Source organism: Pelodiscus sinensis, chromosome 26 (genome assembly GCF_049634645.1).
Source record: "Pelodiscus sinensis isolate JC-2024 chromosome 26, ASM4963464v1, whole genome shotgun sequence".
NCBI classification, from domain to species: domain Eukaryota; kingdom Metazoa; phylum Chordata; order Testudines; family Trionychidae; genus Pelodiscus; species Pelodiscus sinensis.
In genome coordinates this window covers 16,005,796-16,028,865 of record NC_134736.1, presented here as the reverse complement: position 1 = coordinate 16,028,865, position 23,070 = coordinate 16,005,796, and the positions used below count along the sequence as shown (strand labels likewise).

At 47.3% G+C, this 23,070-nt stretch overlaps 1 protein-coding gene across 2 annotated transcripts in view; it reads left to right on the top strand.

Moving 5' to 3' along the window:
• The window catches only part of IGSF9B (immunoglobulin superfamily member 9B), a 126,204-nt gene extending 105,087 nt beyond the window's left edge, over window positions 1-21,117 (top strand). For both annotated transcript variants that reach the window (XM_075909819.1, XM_075909818.1), the window contains exon 20: window positions 137-21,117. In XM_075909819.1, coding sequence (XP_075765934.1) covers window positions 137-360 — 224 coding nt within the window. In that variant the 3' untranslated portion in view covers window positions 361-21,117. The remainder of the gene's footprint in view (window positions 1-136) is intronic.
• Window positions 21,118-23,070: the final 1,953 nt, after the last annotated feature.

Sequence of the window (23,070 nt, the reverse complement as noted above, 5' to 3'; positions counted from 1 at the left end):
CTGAGTTAGACTGTGGCTTCTCAGGGCCGGGACCAGGTACTTGTTTGACAAGCTCTGTAAAGCACCACATCTGCTCATGGCACCCAGATAGACAACTAATCCTCTTTATTTCTTGTCCTTCCCTCTTCCTCCTCAGATGGTTCTGCCTCCCAGGTTCAGCAACTTCCCAACTCTCAGGTACTGTGGCCTGACGAAGCTGTCTCCCTCCGCAAGAAGAAGAGACACTCTCGTCAGGATCCCTTCGCTCGCCTCTCAGCGCTGAAGGATGACCTCTGCCACCGGCAGCTCCCTGAGGACCAGACGGCTATTCTCAACAGCGTGGACCATGATGATTCTGGCGGGCACGCCACCTTACTTTAGCGTAGCGCCAGCCAGACAAGGTTCAAAGGGGGGAGGGGGAGGGAGGGGAGATCTCGTGACCTATTGACACACGTGGGGAGAGATGGGGTATGAGCTTCAGGCTGGGTTCTCCTACCAACAGGCTGACTGTGCAAAAGCGATTGCGTCTCACTGGGCACAGTCTGCCTGGTATCGCATCCAGGGAACCTAGCATCCAGTCTTTGCCCACTGGGAGAGGCTCTCCCCTTCACAGGACACCTTCCATTTAATGCAGATCATGGGGTGGGAAGGAGGGGAGGATATCCTAAATTAGAGGGGGGGAGGGGAAAATACTTTCGCCTCACCCACCACCATGTCATGGGGCTCCTCTCCAGGAGCAGAAAAAGGTGAGGTTGGGGCATGCAGGGCTCAGAGCAAGAGGGTTCAACCTTAGGGCTGTCATGAGACTCTGTGGTCCCTCAAATCCCCCTCTCTGTTTTATGAGCCCTGGAAGAAGGATGAGGTTTTACATCCTGGCTTCCAAAAATACGCATCAATTTAAAAAAAAAAAACCATAGGTGCAGATTGCAATGTATTTATACAGTGTGGCTGTGTCTAGACTGGCAAGTTTTTCCGCAAAATCAAATGATTTTGCGGAAAAACTTGCCAGCTGTCTACACTGGCCGTTTGAATTTCCGGAAAAGCACTGACGATCTCATGTAAAATCGTCAGTGCTTTTCTGGAAATACTATGCTGCTCCCGTTCGGGCAAAAGTCTTTTTCCGAAAGACTTTTGGGCAAAAGGGCCAGTGTAGACAGCACAGTAGTGTTTTCCGCAAAAAAGCCCCGATAGCGAAAATGGCGATCGGAGCTTTTTTGCGGAAAACCGCGTCTAGATTGGCCATGGATGCTTTTCTGCAAAAAGTGCTTTTGTGGGAAAAGCATCCTGCCAATCTAGACGTGCTTTTCCAAAAATGCTTTTAACGGAAAACTTTTCCGTTAAAAGCATTTCCGGAAAATCATGCCGGTGTAGACGTAGCCTGTGTGTTTGAGTAGAAACATGGAAGTAAGCAAATGATGTGAATTCACAGGAATCCTTTGGATTCCACAAACAATTAAGTGACAAAACAATCCAGATTGGAATTGATAACTCAGTTAATCTGATTACTTTAGAATAATGCATTGCAAAATTATCCCAGAAAATATTACCAGCGCAAAATCTCCTTGCCCCTGCGCCTTTTTGGGCAAGGATGATGAATAACAAAACCACAAATATTTTACTTCTGTCCACAAAACCTGCAGAACTCCAGGCTATCTTGCAAGGTCACACTCCTGCACACTCTCAAAGCTTGTTAATTTATGATAACATGTCTTTGCAAGCCTGCAAAATCGGGTGTGCGAGGGGGAGAATTTAAAACCAAGGATCTTCTATCCCAAACTGTACTTTGTCAACTTGGATGAGGGTGGTGTAGATTGACAATTTATTATGCTTCTTCATATTCTTAGTAAATGTTCTCTAGTTTACTTTGTAAAATTAGTGAAGTCTTAGAATACGAGGTCTCACTACAGGAGTGTTGGCATTCTTTATGATTTGCTGCAAAAGGAGGAGCAAGGATGGATTTTCTGTGTAGAGTGTGAATGGATAAGCTACGACTGTGTACCCCCCAAAAAGTGAGAGTTGCAACACGTCAGCCTGCAGCTATCAGCCCTTTGCCCCACTAATGAACATAAACTGGGCGAATACAACGATGCCTGAGAGGAGGCTTTGGGGTGGTAACTTTTGGTCCCTGGAGTTGAATAGTTGCTTCTAGCAGCAGGCAGTAAAAACCAGTTCTGTCACCTTGCATCAGTTCTAAATGTGTTGCTGGTTTGTCACCTCCACCTCCGTTGTAGCATGAATGTGGGTGTAGGTGCATTGGGTTTTAGCGCTCTCATGATTCAGTCTGGGGAGTTACATTGTCCTCCTTTTACTCATGCCATTCCAGTTCTTCACCAGAGTGTTTTCTATCCCAGTTTCTTTGATTCACGTGGCCATCAGTTTCTCTCTGGATTGCATAGGTCTATATAAGAAGGGCAGCTCTGGTGTAGTGAATGGAATATGAGGCTAGGAATCAGGACACCTGGGTTCTAATCTTGGCTCTGCCAATGACTCAATGTGTGGCCTAGGGCAAGTCACGTAACCACTCTGTGCCTCAGTTTCCTCATCTGTAAAATGGAGATTATGATACTTAAGCTCCTTCGTAAAGTACCTAGAAGTCTACAGCGGGAAAGTGCTACATAAATGCTGAGTATTATGATATTCCTGTATTCATAAATATTTAGGTACTTTCTAAGAGGCAGGATCAAATGGTGCATCCAGGTCTTTGTGTGTTTCATCCCTTGTGGTGGAGTGCTAAGATCGTATCCTGCCTGGGAATAACACACTTACCCTTCTTAAAGTATTTCATGGGGGCATTTTTTGTTTAAGTGATTTCAGGATGTAGAAAATGTCTCAGGTAGATCCTGGGAAGACTTACGTACTTCTTTGCACTGTTTCCATGGCAAAGGCTGTTCGCTCATATACTTCCCAAGATGTTTTTTTAAGTGGGGATGCCCACAATGTATTTCCCAGTCTTGCTATGGTTAACACAAGCTTTGGCTATTGTTTTTGCTAATGGTTGAACTTCGAAGGGCTCGGGGGGTTGGAGAAGCAGCCAAGAGTTTCAGATGCTTTGTAAAAGTGAGCAGTTTAGACTAAGCAATATTTCTGAGTCAGTTATTTGGTGAAATTTAAGGTAAACTTTTCTCTTTTCAGCCCACCTAGAAATATCCCCAGAAAACCTTTTTTAAAGATGTTTCCCAGCTCATCTGCTGTTCAGAAATAATAATAAAAATTACGGCACACTTTGAAACTTCAAAATCCTGATTAGGTTCAGAGCAACAAATTTGCACGTGAAAGGAGGATACTCTGGACAAAATCTGAATCTCGAGCATGGCTCAGGGCTTTTTGGCAAGTACATAGTTGGTATCCCTGGCTAGGTGAGAAACCAGCTTTGCTTGTGGCCTGAATGAGGATCTTTTTGGTTACTGTGTGTTTTAGGGATTGCCCGATACTCCACTAGGACCTGGATTGGATCGAATGTCTCTTGCACTCTAGGGGTAAAACCTGAGCCCCTGTGACTTCAGCTGACAGACATTAGTGCCACAGAGAAAACCAGAAACTAATTTCTAGCGCTGGTCCAACAGGCCAGTTGTTGGGTCTGATTTTTAAAAAGACTTCTGACAAGGGGGAAGGAAGCAGTTGGCAGGAGGTACCATCTCAAATTTTTGTAGGAATCTTTGCTTAAAGGTTCCTAGCTTGCTTTGAGGAAGACTAGCATACATGGGCATACGCCCACAGAATGAAATGTCACAAGACTCTGGGCTGCTTCCAGTTGGTGACACTGCACAGAAGTCGGCTATTTAGTCCTGCTTCCAAGCCATAGGTGAAATTGGCCCCTGTGCAGAGAGGTAGCACAATGAGTCAATAGTCTGACACTGTTGCAAAAACCGCAAATGTGATCCTGGGCTGCCTTAACAAGAGTGTTGTGAGCAAGACACGAGAAATCATTCTTCCGCTCTACTCTGCACTGATCAGGCCTCAGCTGGAGTACTGTGTCCAGTTCTGGGCAGCACAGTTCAGGAAGGAAGTGGAGAAGTTGGAGAGCGTCCAGAGAAGAGCAACCAAAAGGATTAAAGTTCTAGAAAACATGAGCTCTGAGGGAAGACTGAAAGAATTGGATTTATTTAGTATGGAATAGAGAAGACTGAGAGGGGACATAGCAACTTTTAAGTACCTAAAAGGGGGTCACAAGGAGGAGGGAGGAAAAATTACTCTCCTTGGGCTCTGATGATAGGACAAGAAGCAATAGGCTTAAATTGTAGCTTGGGAGGTTTAGGCTGGACATTAGCTAGAGCTTCCTAACTGTCAGGGTGGTTAAACACTGGAATAAATTGCCGAGGGAGGTTGTGGAATCTCCATCGCTGGAAATATTGAAAAACTGGTTAGTCAAACATCTATCAGGGATGATCTAGATGGTGTTTGGTCCTGCCATGAGGGCACAGGACTGGACTTGATGACCTCTCAAGACCCTTCCAGTTCTAGTGTTTTATGAATGTCTGCACACCACGTACGTCTCCCTGAAACTCTATTTTGATGAGTTGCAAAGATCGTCTGCCAGCTCTGAACAGGGCAAACTTCACTTCACTTGCAAAAATGCTTCCTTTTTCTGTTTTCTTTGTGACCATCCATGCAGGATGTTTGCTTTTTGAGCATTTTCTGAGCTATTTGCGGGACCTGTTCATATTAACCAGGCAGTCTTTTGGGACGACTGTCTCCTCAAGACCCTTTCAGTCTCCTGACTTACATAGCCGTAGAAGACTTAGATGCACGCGGCAGAATATGCCAACTCATTTGGACAGCATTCTAAGGACTTGTTTCTTTTGCAGAAGCTTTGAGCAAAGACCCCGTGCTTTTCACAGCCTTCAACGTTTAGATACTGGAGCTGCCATCCTCTCTATCTCTTTTTCAGCTCTGTGAGCCCTAGAAGAGCTGGAAAGGGAAATCCAGCCAGTGAGCCTCATGGAAGCATCTTTCCTTCTTCAGATGATCTTTTAGCCTTTGCAGTTGCTTCCTCTCCATCTCTGTGATCTTGACTACTATTTGTGGATAATGTTGGGGAGGGGGAGAAGTGCTGGGCGTGAAGGGAAAAAATATTGACTCCCTGCAACCATAGCAGATGCTGTGCTATGGCAAATTGACTCTCATTCTGCAAAGTACTTTCACAACCAGACTCCGATGGGGCCTTCTAATGGGGAGGAGGTGGGTTCTCTTGACCTTGGCAGTCTAGGACATTTGAGTTGTGCCAGTTTGTTCTCCCGTTTCCACCCTGTTGAAAACTTTGCTTTTTTCTTGGTCAGCTACAAATACACCTTGTTCTTGAAGACGGCAGAAAAATTCCTGAGCCAAATTCCTTTTATGTAAACCTGTCCTAATGGGAAATGTTACGGTCTCTTCAGTAAAATTATGGCTGCACTCCGGATGGAAAAATGAGCACTTCTATTGGTTTTTCTAACAAATCCCAGGCAACATCCAAAACACAAAGTTTCACGGGAATCGTGATGCACCACCGGCAGCAGGAATGTGTCCCCCCCCCCCCCCCCCCCCCCCCGTTCTACAGAGTATCCTGAATGTAAATACTACAAGGTCACAACATCACATCCATAGATTCTTGTCCCTTTTGGGAAGTCGGTTTTCCTGCTGTGTAGAATGATATTTCAGTGTAAGAATTCTTCCCATCACAATCCTTCAGCTCCTCTTCCCTCAGTCTCAGTTGCCAGATTTCTGCAGATTTTGACAACTTTTCCTGTTGCGGCTAGCTAGGCTGCTTGTGGAAATGGGCAGCAGTGTATGGAGGATGGGAGTGAAGGTACTAACACTTCTGAAAACAGTCGGCCCCGCTATCTCTGGGTGTTGCAGTCAGTATTCAGCCATACATTCAGGGAGAATTTCAACAATGCCTCTGTTTCTGGTTAGGTGTGTAGAAAATGCTGAGTCAGCTACCCATGGAAATCCCAGGGAATTATGTCGTGATAGCTATTCAACTGCGTATTGTAGGCTTGGCAAGTGAAGATATCCCTTATTAAATGGAACTGAGAGGCCTGGTTTGCGCATAGAGCTCCTGGCTCCCAGTCCTATTTTCATCTCTGCCACTGGCTCCTTCTGTGGCCTTGGACAAATCACTTCACCTCTCTGCCTCAGTTTCTCCATGTGTAAATTGGGGAAAATAATATTACCTACCTTTATAGGAGTGTTGTGAGGATTAATTAGTTGCTGTTGGGAGATAAAGTTGCACTACAATGCTCAGCATTAACTGCATATTTGATAGGGCTGTTGTGATGCCCATTTGATGGGTCTTGCCACGTAAGGCTGAAGGACAGTGCTCACCAGCATCACTCCTGAGTCTGCCAGATGGTCTTTCTCTCCTTCTTCTGTTCCAGAAGCTAGCTCTTTGCCCAAAGCTGGTTTGTCGTGGTTAATATATTTTCTGATGGGAACAGCATTTCCTATTTCTTACTACTTGAATCAGTTTTTATTTTTTTAAACTGAGAAATTTCGCTCATGAGTTTTAGGTGAAAAGCTAAGCTTTTCAGTGTAATCAATGAAAGCAGATCAAATGTATTGTTTTGGACCAGTTAGCTAAGCCTTGCCTACATGAGAAAGTTGGCAAGGGTGTTACCTGAGTCAGATTTTAAAATGCTATAGTTAAAATGGGGCATAAGGCAGAGTGGATGCTCCCAGTTGGGGTTAAGTGTGGCTCATTTTCTTTACTTGAACTTGCTTCTAATTGTTATAAGCAAAACTAAAGTAAGTCTCTCTAACATGATTGTCCAGCAGCCTTTTGTACCAGTTTAACTAACTCACTTAAATCATCACCTAAAATAATATCAGTGTCTGCACGAGAAAGCTACAAGGCTTTAAGGCACTCTGAAACCGAACTGAAAGTGTTCACGTGAGGGGAGTTACACCCATTACCTGACTAGGTTGGTACAAGGGTCTCGTGTAAATATGGCCCTTGATTTATTTATGTGCATTTATAAGTCCCTTGTCCCTTTGTATTATAGAGGTGGAGTGGAAGTTTTCCCCCTCAGTCCAGCCGCTCAAGAAGGTGTAAAGCTCTCAGGGCTATAAGCAAAACACATGGCCTGTGTTCAGAGGCACTTGTGTGGATGCAAAATTCTTGAGGAAATCAGATTTCATAGGCCCCAAAGGGTCAGACTCTGTTCCCGGATGCACTGGTGTAAATGTGGAGTTCCTCCATTAATAAACAATATAAAAACCAAATTATCCTAAAAAATTCCTGTTTGTAGAAGCCTAATGACAGTCTCATAAAAGCAGTGGCTAGATTTTAATAAATAACTTTGAAAAGTTAATTGGTGGATAGCTAACGAAGATGTAATGCACTGCTTCTGTGTATGAAGTTGGGGCCGTGCTGTGCCCCATTGCTGCTGTGGGGGTACCGCGTGAGGGATTGGTAAACATCATGCGTGGGGATTGGACTTCTCCTGGAGATATCGGTTCATCTCTTCTGCGCGTAGCATTGTTACCCAAGGCTACCTATGGCCCCTTCTCCAGACTCGGGTGATATCTGACGCCTGGTGACTTGGCTTTCTATTTGGCATTTGCTCTTTATTTGAGACACAATCCATTGTTAGAATTGCTGCTTATTGTTGGGAAAGGCAGCCAAGACTTGAGTCGGAGAAAAAAAGGGAGGGGTGTTTTAGAATCCTCCCTGGACATCATCAGCCTGAGTGGCTTGGCTGGGGTTAGACAATTTTTGTTTCTTAAACCTTTTTGTCTCATGTACCCATGAGGTAGCTGAGCTCCCCTGGATCATCCTGGCTGGCCATCCTGACAGTCAGGGACCGTGCTTAGTCTTCCCTCCTAGTGGCTGGTTATTGGAGTCCCTCCATAATGAGCTTTCAGACATTACTGTGTTAGCTGGATCAGTTTTTCGGACTCTTCCGTTTCTTTTTCCGGTTTCCCTTCTTTTGGGGTTGGGAACTCTGCTTTCACTGTGCAGTGTGGGGACAGGGGTCTGGAGCCAGGCTGATGATCCCAATGTAGGATCGTTAATTGCTGAATTATTTTTTCCTGACAGTCACTAGTGCAGAAACCCAGCACCTCTGGCCTGACAGTCCAGATAGGCGAAGCACAACATAGTAAAAATGTTCTGGCTTGTATTTAACAAGTGCCTCCCTCTTGCCCTGTTACCTACATCGTGTGGGCTTGTATAGGCACTACAGCAATAAACATCATAATAAGCTCTTTGATTTGGGACCTATATTGCTACAATGGATTACAATGTTCAATGCTAGATGCTGGGAAAAGTCACTAACCTCAGATCAGGTCAAGAGCTGCCAGTTGCTTATGGATAGGAGTCCTCAGCAAAACGAGGCAGGATTCACCCTCCCGGCAGTACGGTCTGCCAGTGCATGGGCTAGAGATGAAGACATGCGTAGGCAACTTATCTCGTTTTAATCGTAGGCTTGAACCAAATCCATGGATCCACACGCACCTGACCTTTGAGACGTTGGGATCCAAGCATCAACTTCATGGCTCAGGCTTGGAGTTGGAGGCTGCAGAAGTAATTTCCCAGTGAGGATGGACCAAATCAACGCCAACTCCCTCTGTCACCCCACTTCCTGTGAACCTTTTGGGGTTCACCTGTGACTCCAGCCGAGAGCTGGCCACTGATCCTTTTGCAGAAAGGAACATTTCCGAGGAACTGAAAGAGAGATGATGTATATAGGTTCTGTATAAATATGTAGAAGCGCGTTGGAGAAGAGGTAGATGTAGTTACGCAGGCTTCTGATATATTTGCATGTAAAGGGGACGTTGAGGGTGATGGGGGTGATGTTAGCTGTTTGGTATCAGGGTGGGGAGGAGGCCAGGGAGGGAAGGGGATGGAAACAATACGTCTGGGCAGGGTGTGGGAGCAGACACGGGCATGGGGCACCCGTCTCGGCTACTCACGTTACCAAGGCCTGGCCTGCATTTTGGTCCTTTAACCCCACACCTGGACCCGCGGTTTTCTCTCGCTAACCATTGCAAATAATTTAAATCATTGAATCATGGCACCAAGGTAATGGAAATGGTCTCGCAGCCTCTTCAGCTGAGTCCTGCAGGGCACCCGTGTAAAACCTGATGGGTTGCATTAAAGCTCACTGGCCTAAGGAGTGGAGAAGGGGGCTGCTTCAAAGAAGAGTTTGGCCCAGGGGCTGTCTGGACTGGGAAGGATCGAAGCAGAGAGGAGCAGCCAGTTGTATTGGTGCTAAGTCAGTGGGCCTTGGGCGCCATGCCACACCAGGTTCTATTGGGCCCATGTAGACCAGTGTTTCTTAAACTTTTTAAGACTGCGGAACACCAATCTTTTTTTATTTTTATGTGGAACACTGGGGGAAAGCTATTGAGCAAAAAACAAAAAACCGGTTGTGGCCCCTTTAATTGCCACACGTGTTGTCCCAACTGAGCTTCCGTCTCCGCTGGCAGGAGGGGAGGGGGGAGTTAAGAGTCGCGGTACACCTCCAATGTGCCGCGGCACACAGTTTAAGGAACACTGGTGTAGCCCTATGCCTTCACCCGTTGGCTGGGCCTTTGCTTTGTGTAGGGACTGTGGCAGGGACAGAGGGCGCTGAACAGATTGGGAGCGAGCAAGGCAAGGCGGTGGTTGGTCAGGCAAAGTCTGTTTCCTCACAGACACGCTGAGAATTTTGAGGTGTATTCAGGGATCCCGGCAGGAAAGAGTCCCAGGGACATGGGGTTCAGAGAGGGGCGCTGAGGGTTCTCACTTGTTTGCTAACTAACATCAGACCTGAGGGATGTTCAATGCACGGAACACCGACAGCATTTGCTCTACAGACCTCCAAGGCTTCATAACTGCATCCCAGCATGACCAGGAACGTGATGCAAGAGGAACGGATGACTTGGGCTACCAGACGCTCCACGTGGTTGTCCTGGCCAATGGGCAGTCAGCACAGTTTCTCTCGTGGCAATGCAAAAAGGGAGCTTATTTCAAACTTTCCCCTGCTCTTGGCGCAGGAGGGAGAGGTGGCTTTGCTTCCTGTAGGCCGGCAAGGGTTACCCTTCTCCAGCAGGGCTGCGAATTGCTGCTGGTGGCCAAGCCGATGCCACAGAGGGCCTCAGGCTGTCTGACAGCAGCCTGTTCTGCTTTTGATGTAGTCCTGAACCTCTGCCGAGGCACATGTTGCACACTGGATGTGTGTGTGTGTGTGTGTGTGTGTGTGTGAGAGAGAGCGCGCCCGCGCGCCCGGGGGGGGGGGGGGGTGTGTGTGTGAGAGCCTTGGGTGTGTGTCAGTAAGTAGCTCCAGTGTGTGCACATATGGGGGGGATACTTGTGGTGTGTCAGATGGACTTACAATGAGGGAGAATTGAGCATACCTTGCTGCCACGTGTGAAGATCTGAGTTTGCTCCAGCTGCTATGCCTTGGAGTCATTTGTCAGGAAGTGTGTTGTGTTAGGCGAGGGGCAGGGCTGGATTACCCAATAGGCAGACTAAGCATGTGCTTAGGGCACCAGCAAAGCAGGGGCACCAAAAAAAAAAAAAAAAAAGATTTTACGGTATAGCATTGTTTTTATTTTTAATTGCATGGGGGGGGAGAACACCATAATCTTTTCCGTGCTTAGGGCCTCTAAAGGTCTTAATCCGACCCTGAGGAGGGGTAATGAAAAATAGTGCAGTTGTTCAGTTTTGGTGTCCTTATAAGAGCAGGATTCAGATCTCTCTGAGTTTACACCCGTGTAACTCCATTAACTGGACTGGGGTTACTCCAAGCATATACCAGCCTGTGGGAGAACTCTTTTCCAGGGGTTCAGGAACTGGGGGGAGTGTCCGTGGGCTCCAGTGCACTTACACTTCCTTATGGCTGTCTGTGTTGCCATGTCTCGGCTCACATTGTCTCCTTGGGCAGAGGATCTGTGTCTCAGCAGCTCTCAAACTGGCTGGCCCAGAGAGTGCTGTAGACACGAAGCATGCACATGCGTGGGGAGGATCAGGAAAGGCATGTGTACAAAAATCCTTTCTCCAGCAAATGCTCTGCTATGCGATTTAATGGCACCTCATTTTTTCTTTGACTTTTTTATAGTGTCGTGAAAAACAAACACACAAAAGCCCTTTAATATAAAATCCCCATTGATTTTAGTCTCTGGTCACTTAGGAGGAGAAACAAAACTCTTTTGCATCTGCTCTTCTCAGAAACCCTTCCTTTGTTCCTCGCTTTGAGACATGTAGTGTTCTCCATGCCAGATTGCACCAATGGGTATTTGAAGCTAGTTTCCTCACATAGTGACTTATGCCAGAAACTTGATGGAAAGATGAACACTTCTATAAAGTGGCCTGTCGCACAGGGTTCCTGTTTGCACTGGGGAGGGGGAGGGGGACTTTGTGTGGTTTTAATCTCTTTAGAGTCACAAGCCTCCCACCGCGAACACTGCTCAAGACTCACTCGCAAGCTGTGGCGTTCTAGTCGACAGACTTGTCATTGCTGGTAATATTTGCAACATTCCAGGAAACTGCCGGTCGGTCGCCATGCCCCATGTGGGAGTCAGGTGGAAGGGGGACAGACTAAGGCATATGCTGAAGGCAGGGTAGTGGGCCAGGGCCTCTGGTGGCCCAGTGGATAAGCCGTTGGCCTCCATAGCTAGGGGGGATGAGCTTGAGTCCTGCCCTGGGGAGGAGCAGGGCACCCACCACCACTTGGCCCAGCACTGGAGTTGAAGGTGGACAGGATAAAGCATCCATGGAAGATGGGGGTGGTGCTGCAGTTCCTTGGATGGCCTAACCGATAAGGGGCAGGCCTCTGAAGCCCAAGGTGGTGGGTTCAAATCCAGCTTGCAAGTGTATTTCTGCAAGTTACTGACTGGCCTGTCCCCTTGGCTTGTAGACTGGGTTCATCTCTTACCCTTTCAAAAATGCAGCAGTAAATGCCATGCTCACTGGTCTATCCAAAAGCATGCTCTTGTGTGCACCCTGTAGGAAGGCGATAGCCGACAGCGGCAAGCCATTATGTGCACAGGAGAGTCAGAGGAGATGGAGTCTTACCATAGGACTGAGAGTCAGGTCTGAGTTCCCATTTACACTGTTGACTTGCTGTTTCTTATCTTGCGTGAGTCGCTTCCCTGCTCTGTGCCTCTATTTCTTCATCTCCCAGACACAGAGTGCATCACAGAGAAGGTTGTGAAGTTTGCTAATGTTTGAGAAATGCTCCAGGACTGCCAGGCCTGATGGTAAACTCACTGTGTTAAAGTCTCTTACCCCTGGGAATGTGATGACCGCATTGGTGCGTTAAGCAATGGGCGCTTAAGTTGAGCTGTGGATGGCAAGGTTTATACATGTGAGATTTGTGTCAATTGGTGAGTTAATTTAATTTGCACTAGTTTACTTACACACACACACACACACACACACACACACACACACACACACACACACACACACACACACACACACACAACACTCTCATGGAATGATTAGTGCCACAAACCTTATTCCGCTCTCCGAGAATGGAGCTTGAAGCAGTTAGATTTAGAGGAGAGCTGAGGAATGCAGAAAATAAGTTCATTTCTTCCTTGCCTGCTCTGCAGAATGCGCTCCATGTAGGGAATGTTCTCCATCAATTTGTTCTGTCCCCATCAATGATCCCTTTAGAGATGGGTGTTCCTCCTTCACGTCTTCTAATTGAGTAGGCTTCTCACTGCCTGAGTCTCGGTTCCTTGTTTTCTGTACGGCACTACATAGTTCATCCAGTTGGACTGGGTAACGTCAAGACACATGCAATTGAGCGGACATCCCCATCCCAAATCCTGGGGTCTCCAGGAGTTTGGTAAATGCATGGCTTAGGACTTTAAGGTGGGGAGGAGGGCAGGAGGGGGTTGGCGTGGGTCTGGGGGAGTTAGCTGTTGCACGCATGCTTTTTAGTGATTATGTAAGGATTTTTAAATTAAAAAAAAAAAGTTGGTGTGTTCTTGGAGCTCCGGAGAAATGAGGGGCTGGCAGCCAGCTGTTTGCCTCAGGACAGAGTCTAAGAGCAGATTGAACACCTGCAACTTCTGCTGAAGTCAGGTGGCCTTCAGATCTCCGACAATAGTCCTGTAGCTGAATGGCTGGAAGCTCTGGAGAGGTGTGGAGGGAGGGATGGGATGTCACATAGCTGTCACTGTTTGTGTGAAGGAGCTGGGAAACCAGGTCTTCTTTTGTTCCCCGGTGTGGCCAGGAATCTCCTTGATCCTCTTTTCATTCTGGACAGAGCAAAATTTGGAACTGAAATCTGCCTTCCAAGTGCCCCATGCAACCCAGTTTAGCTCTGAATGTAACCAAGAGAAGAATTTGGCCCAAGATTGCGTGTGATCAAACCCAAGGTCTCGAAACAGGAGGGCTTCTTTTCTGTTCCTCTTGAGCTCACAAGCTAAAATGCCTTTGAGGAATAAACACAGGGGCTATACATCCGTAGGGGCAATACCTCTCCCTTGGAGATGTTGATCCGGGGGCCTTAAATTGCATGTACGTTTCCTGTTTCTGAAACACCAGGTGAGAATGAAACTGACTTGACAGGTCAGTGTCTGTGCAATCCCATAAATACATGACCTTTGTGTATTGAAAATGGCATTGTATATAAAACTATATAAATATATATTTACTTTCTTTTAAATACTTTCAATTTATTTCCCTCTCCCTTTGAAATAGAAAGTACTTTATTAATATGCATCCAAAATGTCCATGAAGATCGAGAGGCCATTGGAGGTGGAGAGAATCTAACAGCAGGAGCAGAGCTACTATTTTTTAATTGTGTTGCATTTAGAATTCTCCACTTCTTCATCCATATATAAATATAGATAAATATATATATATATATATATGTGTGTGTGTGTGTATATATATTGTAAGTCACACAGTCTGCTTTATTTTTGTACCCTTGCTTAGCTCCATTTTGAGCAGCGCAGTATCTTAGGGTGATCGTGGGCCTTGTGACGCAACAGATCCTCTGTGTGGCCCAAACAACTTGTCCCAGCTGAAGGTTTCCTCTGGATCAGATGGGTCCATTAGGAATTTCTGTGATTTTTTTTTTTTTTAAACCCTTGCTGGAATCATGGAGCTTGCTGGACAACAGCCGGTTTGGATTTCCTTTACGATGAGTTTTGAATCGATCTGCTTCACTTCGGTTCTTGCAATTCGTGCCTGTGGTGCAGCTTATCTGTGAAGTGCGTTGAAGTTGTCGCTATTGTACATTATCACTCCAGTGTAAAAACACTATGCAGGGGATGGGGAGAGTGTTTGTTTAAGCTAGTGGAGGCTGTATGTCTGGGTGTGCAGATCTTGCCTAGTATTACAGCATTCGGTTTTTCCATGTGCTGCTTCTGCGTGGATCTGTAGGGTTGTGGATGCTTCTTTTTAGGAGGCCCCGTGTGACGGGAAAGGTAATGGGCTGCTCCTGTGAATTAGGGATGTCTGCACCGAGAAGGCCCCTGTGGCTGTATTTCTGCTTCAGGCAATGTTTGACATTTATTTTTCTGAGAAGGGAATTTGTCCTTTATTTTTTTAAAGCCTTTTATGGGGAAACAAATGAGCCTTTTAGTTTTCAATTAAGAAATCCAAGCCCTTAACACCTCTGCAATTGCCATGGAAGTGGCATGGCTGTGTGTTCACAGCCCAGGCAGGCGGCCTCTGCATCGGATGAGCTGGGTCTGGGACAGCTGGAGAGAGAGGTTGGATTTGGTAATATTGTTGAAGAGGATACCGTTCTGCTGATTGTTCTGGGCCCCTCCGGAGCTTCTCCAGATGTAGGAGGCCCAAGAAGGGAACACCGTTACCTCACTGTGGCTTCCATTGGTTCCCAAGCCTTGTGGTCCCTCTGTCTTGGAGAGTGTTTTGTTGCCTTTACAAAACCTGCAGAACTCAGTGACACTGGCGGGGATGAGTGGGGCTGCGGGCAGCTGTAGCTGACGTTTAAAGATGATCTGTTTTGTTCAGCACATTGGAGTGGAGCAGCTCTCAGCAGCTATCGACTTTGTCTGCTGGAGGCCTCCAGTTTCCAGGGCATCCTCAGTGGAAGCACGGCTGTGAGTGGATTTGTTTGGTAAGCTTGGGAAGGCATGGAGACGTCGGAGGTTTCCAGGGAGCCCTTCGTGTGACCTCTAGACCGCTTCAGTTAGGGGCACGTTGTCTGTAGGTTTCACACTGTAGCATGGAATTCAGTTGCACACTGTAACAGAGCATCATCTATCTAGGTAACTCTATACCTGTCCTAAAAGGATCCCGGACTTTAAAGCCTCGGTTGGTGTCCTGTGGGACTGCCTTGTTCTGTCCTCTCACCCGAAGTCCTGTCTGTGGTAAAGGTTGAACCTCTCTAGTCTGGCACCCTCGGGACCTGACTGGTGCTGAATCAGAGAATTTGCCTGACCATGGGAGGTCAATATTGTCTAACAGCATTACCAACACTTCCACTGCTCACTGGGCTCTTACAAGAATTTTGGGGTAAATTAGAGCTAAATAACAGCACAGAACCCTGAGTCAGGACTGGTGGCTGTAAGCAAACTTTATGGGACAGCGAGAAACTTGGCCACACCCATGCTAAGTGGACATCCAGCTCACTAAAATCATGCCAGACCACGGATGTTGCTGGATCAGTGTGTGCCGGAGTGGAGAGTTTCAACATGTACAAGCAGAGATAGTGCAGGTGTAGTTTTAACTCCCCACAATTCCTCCTGCCCTGCAGGGTGCATTCCATAAAATAACCCCCCATTCCTGCATGAAAACAAAACCCTGCTCCCTTTCTCCTGGAGTTGTACTGGGGCAGGACTGGTGACTGCATGGTGGGTGCAATAGAGTGTACTAGGGATGGGTTTTTCCAGTTTTTCTGCAAAGCAGCATTGAGCCAAACCAGACAAGACTCTGAATTTGGGTGAGTCGAGGGGGAAGGTAATTTCTGAAAGACTGGAAAGACTCTCTTTAAATGTAAGCAGAAGGGCTGCCAAGAATCCTCACACTGGGTTTCCATTGCATTTTCCCGTTGCTGCCCGGCCCTGTGTCACCCACCGAGATTCCACAGGCAGAGAAGAGCAGAAGGACCTGTGTAGCTGAGCTGTGTAGCTCAGAAAGGGGAGCGGTCACCATGCTGGGGCATTAGCTGTACGACAGGTGGGAGAGACAAACGGATTCTCTTGAGACGAGTGGCAGAATTCCCGAGGACTTCTCCGAGACCGAGGATTGGCTCAAGACCTTGGGAAACGTGGGATCTGCTTTCAGGAATGAGCCGTAGGAAGTCCTGAGCGCTAATCCCGATTCTGATGCTCATTTCCCAGAGTGCCTTTGGGCTTATACGCTAGGAGCCAACCTCCCCTGCGGAGGATTGAGGCGTTCTTGTTTGCAGCGCTTTGAAGCTGGAATCTTGGCCTTGCAAAGTGCTAAGTAGTATTATGTGGACTCGAGGCTTGGAGCTTTTGGCTCCCTCTACCTCTTTCTCTTCCTCTTTGGGCATCTGACTCTGCACCACTGGCGACAGTGGGAGTTTTACCTGGGGCTTCAGTGGGAGCAGGCGCAGGCTCTCGATGACTAAAGGGGAGGTGTTGGCTACTGTTCCCATAATGCTCTGAAGTCGGAGGCCCGGGCAGAACCTCCCGTAGGTCCAGTCAGCATTTGCTGACTGAGGCTGAGCTGGTGGCTAGATACTGAGCAAAGGGCTTCGCCCTGGACTTGGAACAAGCAGAAGTGCGGGTCAGGGAAATGGTAGCATGGAGAGGATTTCTGGAGTGCGCAGGCCGCGCTCCTCCCATCACTGGCCCCGTTGCCTGCCTCTCTCTTGCTGAAAGGTGGCCTGGTTCCCTTGGACGTGGCCATGTAACTTCCATAGCTGAGTCCGTGTAGAGCTGTAAACGCTTGGTCTCCTTTCTAGCATGTGTGCTTTGTGGGTGACCTTTCTCCCCACTCTGCAGAGTAACCAGGCCCGTCACAAGTGCATGAGCATGGTCTAAAATCTGAAGGAAGATGTGGAAAATCCCATCTTCTCTCCCCTCTCCTACTGGGTCTCTTCACGGAAACAGCTCTGCCAGTGGGATAGGCAAGTTGCCTACGGCTGTAGGATTCTTTTGTAGTCTGTGTGACGCTGATCGTGTGGCTGCGAGGGGTGTGCACACTCCAGATATCACACTGATCTGTTCCCGCGCAGGCGAAGGAGCGCGTGTTGCCCACATCGCTTGGTTTGTGTCATGGGCTCCAGCTTTAAGAGCCCAGCCAGCAATAGTCTGGCAGACCTAAAAAGCCGTGGATTGTGGCTGGAGAAGCTCTTTGTGTCGTCCGACCACAAACCATGCGTGGCTTCCGAGGAAAATGACTGGTGATGTGACACGAAGGGATACACGCTCGAGGGACACAGAATCGCCCATTGCCTCCGTACTGAAAACGGTCACCTGCTAGCAGTCTTCTTACTTGTGACTTTCCCGCTAGGAGGAAAGAGCAAAGATAGAAAAGAACTGCAAAATATACTTCAACATCTTCCATCCCCCTTCCTTAACCCAAAGGGGTTGTACAGCAAGCAAGTAGGTAATGGGGCACAGAGTAAGAAATCCACCAGAGGTGACCTAAGGGCACTCTTCATATAGAACAGGCTCCAGTCCCTGTCTCGAGATCTTACCTTGGGAAATTTCCACAGTTCCCAAGAAGGCACTGCATGGTGGAGCAGTATCATGAACCAGCCCTTTGAGCTACGCTGTGCTACTATCACAGTCACTTCCAAAACTAGCCTGGTACACCACGCTCTGTACCAGGGTAACTCCGACCGGCTAAAGCATGAATGTAACCCGTTTGCAAGGAGTTCAAACTCTTCGAAACGGTGCAGTTTCTTTCATCAGTATAACCTGTTATGTTTCTTGATCTTTTATTCTTTTTTTTTTTTTTTTTTTTAAGGGAGTGTTTCTAATGACGAGCCAAGATTTGTTCAAAGAAAAGCATGGTAGATGGCACGTCTAGATTGCATTGAGTAGCAGTAAACAAGTGAAACAGTCAGAAGGACAAGGGCTGTCCTTGGTTACCTTGTTCGCTTGTGTGGCTGACAGCTCTCTGAGCTTGGGACACTCACATTGTGATGGTTTTTTTGGGAGGGGGCAGGGGTGTTAGCAGCTTTCCCATTTCCCCCATCTTCCCCCCCACCCCGGAAATCACTTACAGAAAAAAAGAGGAAAAATAATGGAGAAAAGACGTTTATGAAGCACACTTTCTACAGTAATATTAACTCTCTTGATGCCAAATGCAAACCAACGGCACCTCGTTTCCAACCTGATGCACTAGCATTTAGGGAGAAACCTTGGAGACATGCGTCTGTCCACTTTCTTTTTTGTTTGTTTGTTTTTTTAATCACCAGCCCCAGTGTCCATCCATCTGCCGTGCCCCCGTCCAGTGCAGTGCAGGCTTTGGTTGGGGTTCTTGCGGGGCGAAGTGTTGGAGGGATTTGCTTTAAATGGTGGTTCTGGTAACTTCAGGATTTTTAAAAACCTTTAAATGAGAAGTAAAAGGGAGGGGACGTGAACACAGGGAGTCAAAGGCTTTTCATTATGGGCCTTGTAATACCTAGAGAGCTTACGTGGAAGCCTCCTAGAGGATCAGAGGTAACGAAGGGTTTTTCCTGAGCACTCTTTTGTGTTAGATCTGCCGTGTGACTGCTTGGTTGGAATGTCCCATCCATTCTCCTGCCCAGATATGCTTAAGGGCCTACCTAACCTTTCAGGTCACAGTCCCAACCAATGTTCCCTCTAATCGTTTCATCCATGCGTGGAATACATTTTATGTGCGCTGAGGCATGTGCACCACCAGAAGAAACAAAAATCCTATTGATGGGCACTCTGCTAATCTGCTGGGCAGCATTTGAATTTCACCTGAATGGTCACAACAGCGCCCAGCTTACAGGGAACACTGGTCCAACCCCACTTCTGCCCGGTGATGTTCACAACGGCCAGTGCAAGGCATGAGGGCTGCTGACTGCAGAATGGATCTAGACGGGCTGGTGGTCTTGGAGATGCTTTTTCCCCCCCATCAGTTTTTTCCCCTCTATGGGCTTCGCATACACACCCTCCTTTCTCCCCTGTGCTTAGTAACTACTTACTCTTCTTTTAGAATGACCCTACGATGGGGCATGGATGCCGTATCTACCACTCAGTCTCAAAATTTAAGACAAGACAACTTAGGACTTTCTGTGCAGACTTTGTTTGTATTTCTCTTGTGGGAAAACCCTACTGAATTTTAATAACCAATGACCACTTTTCTGTTGGTCTCTTGAGTCATCCTATGGAATTTAGTAGGAAATTATATCCCTATAGAATTGTGTAGGCTAGTTTGCAACTCCTATATAAAGCTTATCATTTTCTATTCAATGTGATAAGTTTAGAGCCTGTGGAACCCTGTTGAATTTCCACAGACCTCTAACGGTTTAATTCCCTGTTCAACCAGTGGGTTTTTTTTGTAGAACTCCAAGTGATCTTCTGTTGTGTAGGGTATTTTTTTTATTTCTTTCTTTTTCAGACAACTTGCCTATATTTAAAAATGACTTTAACCCTTGAAGACCATTCAACCTCGTCTCCATTTTTTGAATGTCGAGTATTACAATGTATAACACACATTAGGGTGCTCTTTGGTGCTGTTTAAATGGTAGCCAGTGGAACTGACTTTTTTTAAATAACAATAATAAAAGAAACTTTTGTCCCACTGGTTCCTTAATGTGCGTTGTTGTGGTTTTCTTTCTTTAATAAAGGTTCGTGATTTGAACTGAACTTCCGTGATCTCGGTTGCTGACATGTGCATGTCAAATCTTAGCCACTGGGCCCGGCCCATGTAGCGACGATGCCGGTCGCTGCTGCAAGTTGTGCAGGCTGTGTACCAGGTTAACAATAGTTTTTGAGTTTCGTATTCCTTTTTGTGTCGAAATTGCACAGATGCACACAGCAAAAATAGGCGACCTGAGCCCGAATGGCAACTAGAGGGTTAATTTTTAACTTCAGGTATGTTATTCAAGAGAATAAAATTAAAAAAAAAGAAGAAAAACAGAACACTATTTTTTCAGTAAGCTTTTTTTTTTCTGTAAACGATTTAGAAATAAATCCAAGACATGATGGTGCTGTACCAAAGCCTTATACAAAACTTATTCTGCGCTCTATATAATCTCCCGATAGCTGTATTGTTGCTCTCAGCCTCTGTTTTTGTGAAGGTCTGTAAAATACCAGCAGGGGGCAGTAAGGTCCTGGACTTGGCCCTGGAAGTTTAGCTAGTGCCAGTATTTTGTCACTCCAGAGCCCGGACAGGGAGCCTCATTTCTGCTGGGGAAGGACATTGGTCAAGTTTTGTCTGGCCCTTGACAGTGTAATGAGGGGAGGAAACAGGGATGTTTCCTCTTGGGTCTCGGAGGGTCAATGCAACCTCCTGGGGAGGGACAGCTCCTTTTTGCTCCCCTCCCAGGCTGTCTCCTGGGAAGCTGACTGCAGAGAACCCTCAGGAATCTTAGTGTTTCCCTTGATGAGTTTGCAGGCCCAATTCTTGCCCCCTGCACTGATGCACTCCACTTTTGAGGTCTGTGGCTGGGCCTGGGTGTTACAGAACAAGGGAATTTGGCTCTAGCGGGAGAAATCTTCCAACTCAGCCATGCTGGCACTAGACCTGCTCGGGCCAAAGAAACACTGACTTTGCCTGGTTCTCTCTGTCAAACAGCATTTAGTCGTCCTTCTCCCCGGCACTCTTTGCCTGTCCCAAATGAAGAGCTAACCTGATTCACATTCACTGGAGGCAACTCCTACCCGCTTCTGGTTGGGTGGCTCTAAGCAATAAATCCACTCTGTCAGTCTGCCAAGGATGTTGGCCGCTGAGGCACTTGGGCTACTGCCAATTGAAACACAGAGTCTAACGTTAGGGGGAAATTAATGTGAAGCCCTGCCTTAATGTGACTGGCTAGTCCCTAGACCTTCACTTGCTGGTATTTTAAGGCCTGCTGAGTACTAAACAACTCATCACCAGTAACATTGCATGACCATAGATTTGATTTAAAAAAAAATGTACCCAATTAAGAAATTATGGCAGTGTTGCAATGTTACGTAAAACTAGCCATTCTGTAGGAGAACGACGGATTTTGGAATCGATAACGTTTAACATTGAATTGCTCCTCATGTAACATTACTTTGCTTCAGAAATGTTTTGTATTTTGATATAAATAAACATTTGCTTAAAAAAGGCTGGCCTGTGGCATTTGCTTGCTTTCAGTTTCTTGCTCTGGGGCCATGTGCTAGTGTGAAATCCCTTTTTCTCTTGTGACTTCTCCTCTGTCCGTGGTCCAGCCGATGAGAACGTAAGAGCGGCCGCACTGGGTCAGACCAACGGTCCATCTAGCCCAGTGTCCTGTCTGCCGACAGTGGCCATTGCCAGGTGGCCCAGAGGAATGAGTAGAACAGGGAAACATCAAACGATCCAACCCCCGTCACACATTCCCAGCTTCTGACACAGTCACTTGGGATACTCCCTGTGTGCTGTAGGTGATGTTACGGGAATCTTCCCTGGCTCACGTGGTATCACTACTGTTGAGGTGAGTGACTGGAGAATTCTGACGTCTCCAGCATCTTACGGTCACATTAATCACATTACCCCCTGCGGCACGAGTGTAAATGAGACAAGAGAATCAATTATCAGAGGGGTAGCAATTATCAGAGAAGCAATGGAACTGAAGTTCCGTGCCTGCCTGGGTAGGACTACCCCCTCCCTCTTCTGTGCTCCAGCCACCTCTCCACAGCCATACACACACAGAAAGTTCTTCATATCCCAGGAGGTCACATAGTTGGGACACTACTGGTGTTGCCAGATCAGTCTGACCTTTCAGAGGAACCCTGAGAAGTCTATGGGAACAGACCCTGGAGTAGGACTAAACCACTGGCTTCAACTTTTTTTTTTAAATCCTCCTCCCAGTAGGTTGGTTGATCTCCCCACCTTTTGCATCTTCTCAGGTCATGCCAGGCACAGTTCCCATGTCTCTTTTGCCATCAATCACACAATTGTTAGCTCCAGTCCGTTCATGGCAGCTTGATCAGCTACTGTCTTAACAACTAAGTTGTTCAGTCTCAGAACTTTTCGCTAACTCTCACTCCACCTATGAAACCCTTCGATTTTTTGAGCAGAGTGGAGCAGTTTTTCAGGTACAAGTATTTCTCCATCGCAGCATGTCAGAGAAGGGATTGTGCTTTTTTTCTTTTGTTGCGCACAAGGAGCAAAGCACTGTTCTAAGCTGCAGTTCGTTAGCAACTTTCCACCTGGAAGATCCCAACATTCTTCCCAAACCCTATACAGGAACCTCTTCACCCACTGCTCAAATGCAGACCCCTCTGGCGTGGAGTACAGCAGCTGTTTCTACAGCGACGTGACACAATTGTTTTGGGGCAGGAAGCGAAGAATCCCGTAAAAACAGCTGCGAGGATTTAGGGCGGTAGATGGCCCTACTTAACCATGTCTAGCTAGACAGTGGAAAGCCTTCGGGGAATAGGATTAATGCCTCAGATCTTACGAAAATCACCGTGGGATAGTTAGTGGCCCGTGCTGCAGCTTTGTGTCAGGTGGGAAAGACGGCGGCTCTAGTGGCAGAGTGCCTCTTAGCACCAGGCTGGGGTGTTGGCCCAAGGAGCCAAGGGCAGTGAATCACCCTACCTCCCTGCAGCACCTGGTACCCTCCACGAAGAGGAAAAGATCTTCCCGTAAACACCCTTGCTGCAGAAAGCACTGGCTGGTCCCCCCCAACTCTGGCCAGGGATTTGTAAAACCTGAATTCCAGGGCCCAGCTTGGCAACAAACACCTGGGCACGCCCTACGTGCGTCCGTTCCCCAGCTATAAAATGGGGAGAATGCTTCCCTGTCTTGCCGGGGGCTGGGAGGTGGCCAACTACCCCTGATCTTCCGTTAGGCACTCCAGAGCGTGTGGTGCTCTAGCACCCTTAGCAAGGAGGGCCTAGGTACCTGGTAACATCCAAAGGAGGATTAGAGGCTGGAGAAGGGAGAGTCCCTACTCAGGAGCCTCCTCCTTGCCTCTTGCAGGAGCGGCCTGTGTGTGTGGGAGGCAGCACCAGGAGGCAGCGGGTTGCTGCCCGTTGCCATTGTTACCGTGTCAGCGGTTGCGGTGCCGTGGAATCCGGTGATGGAACAATGCT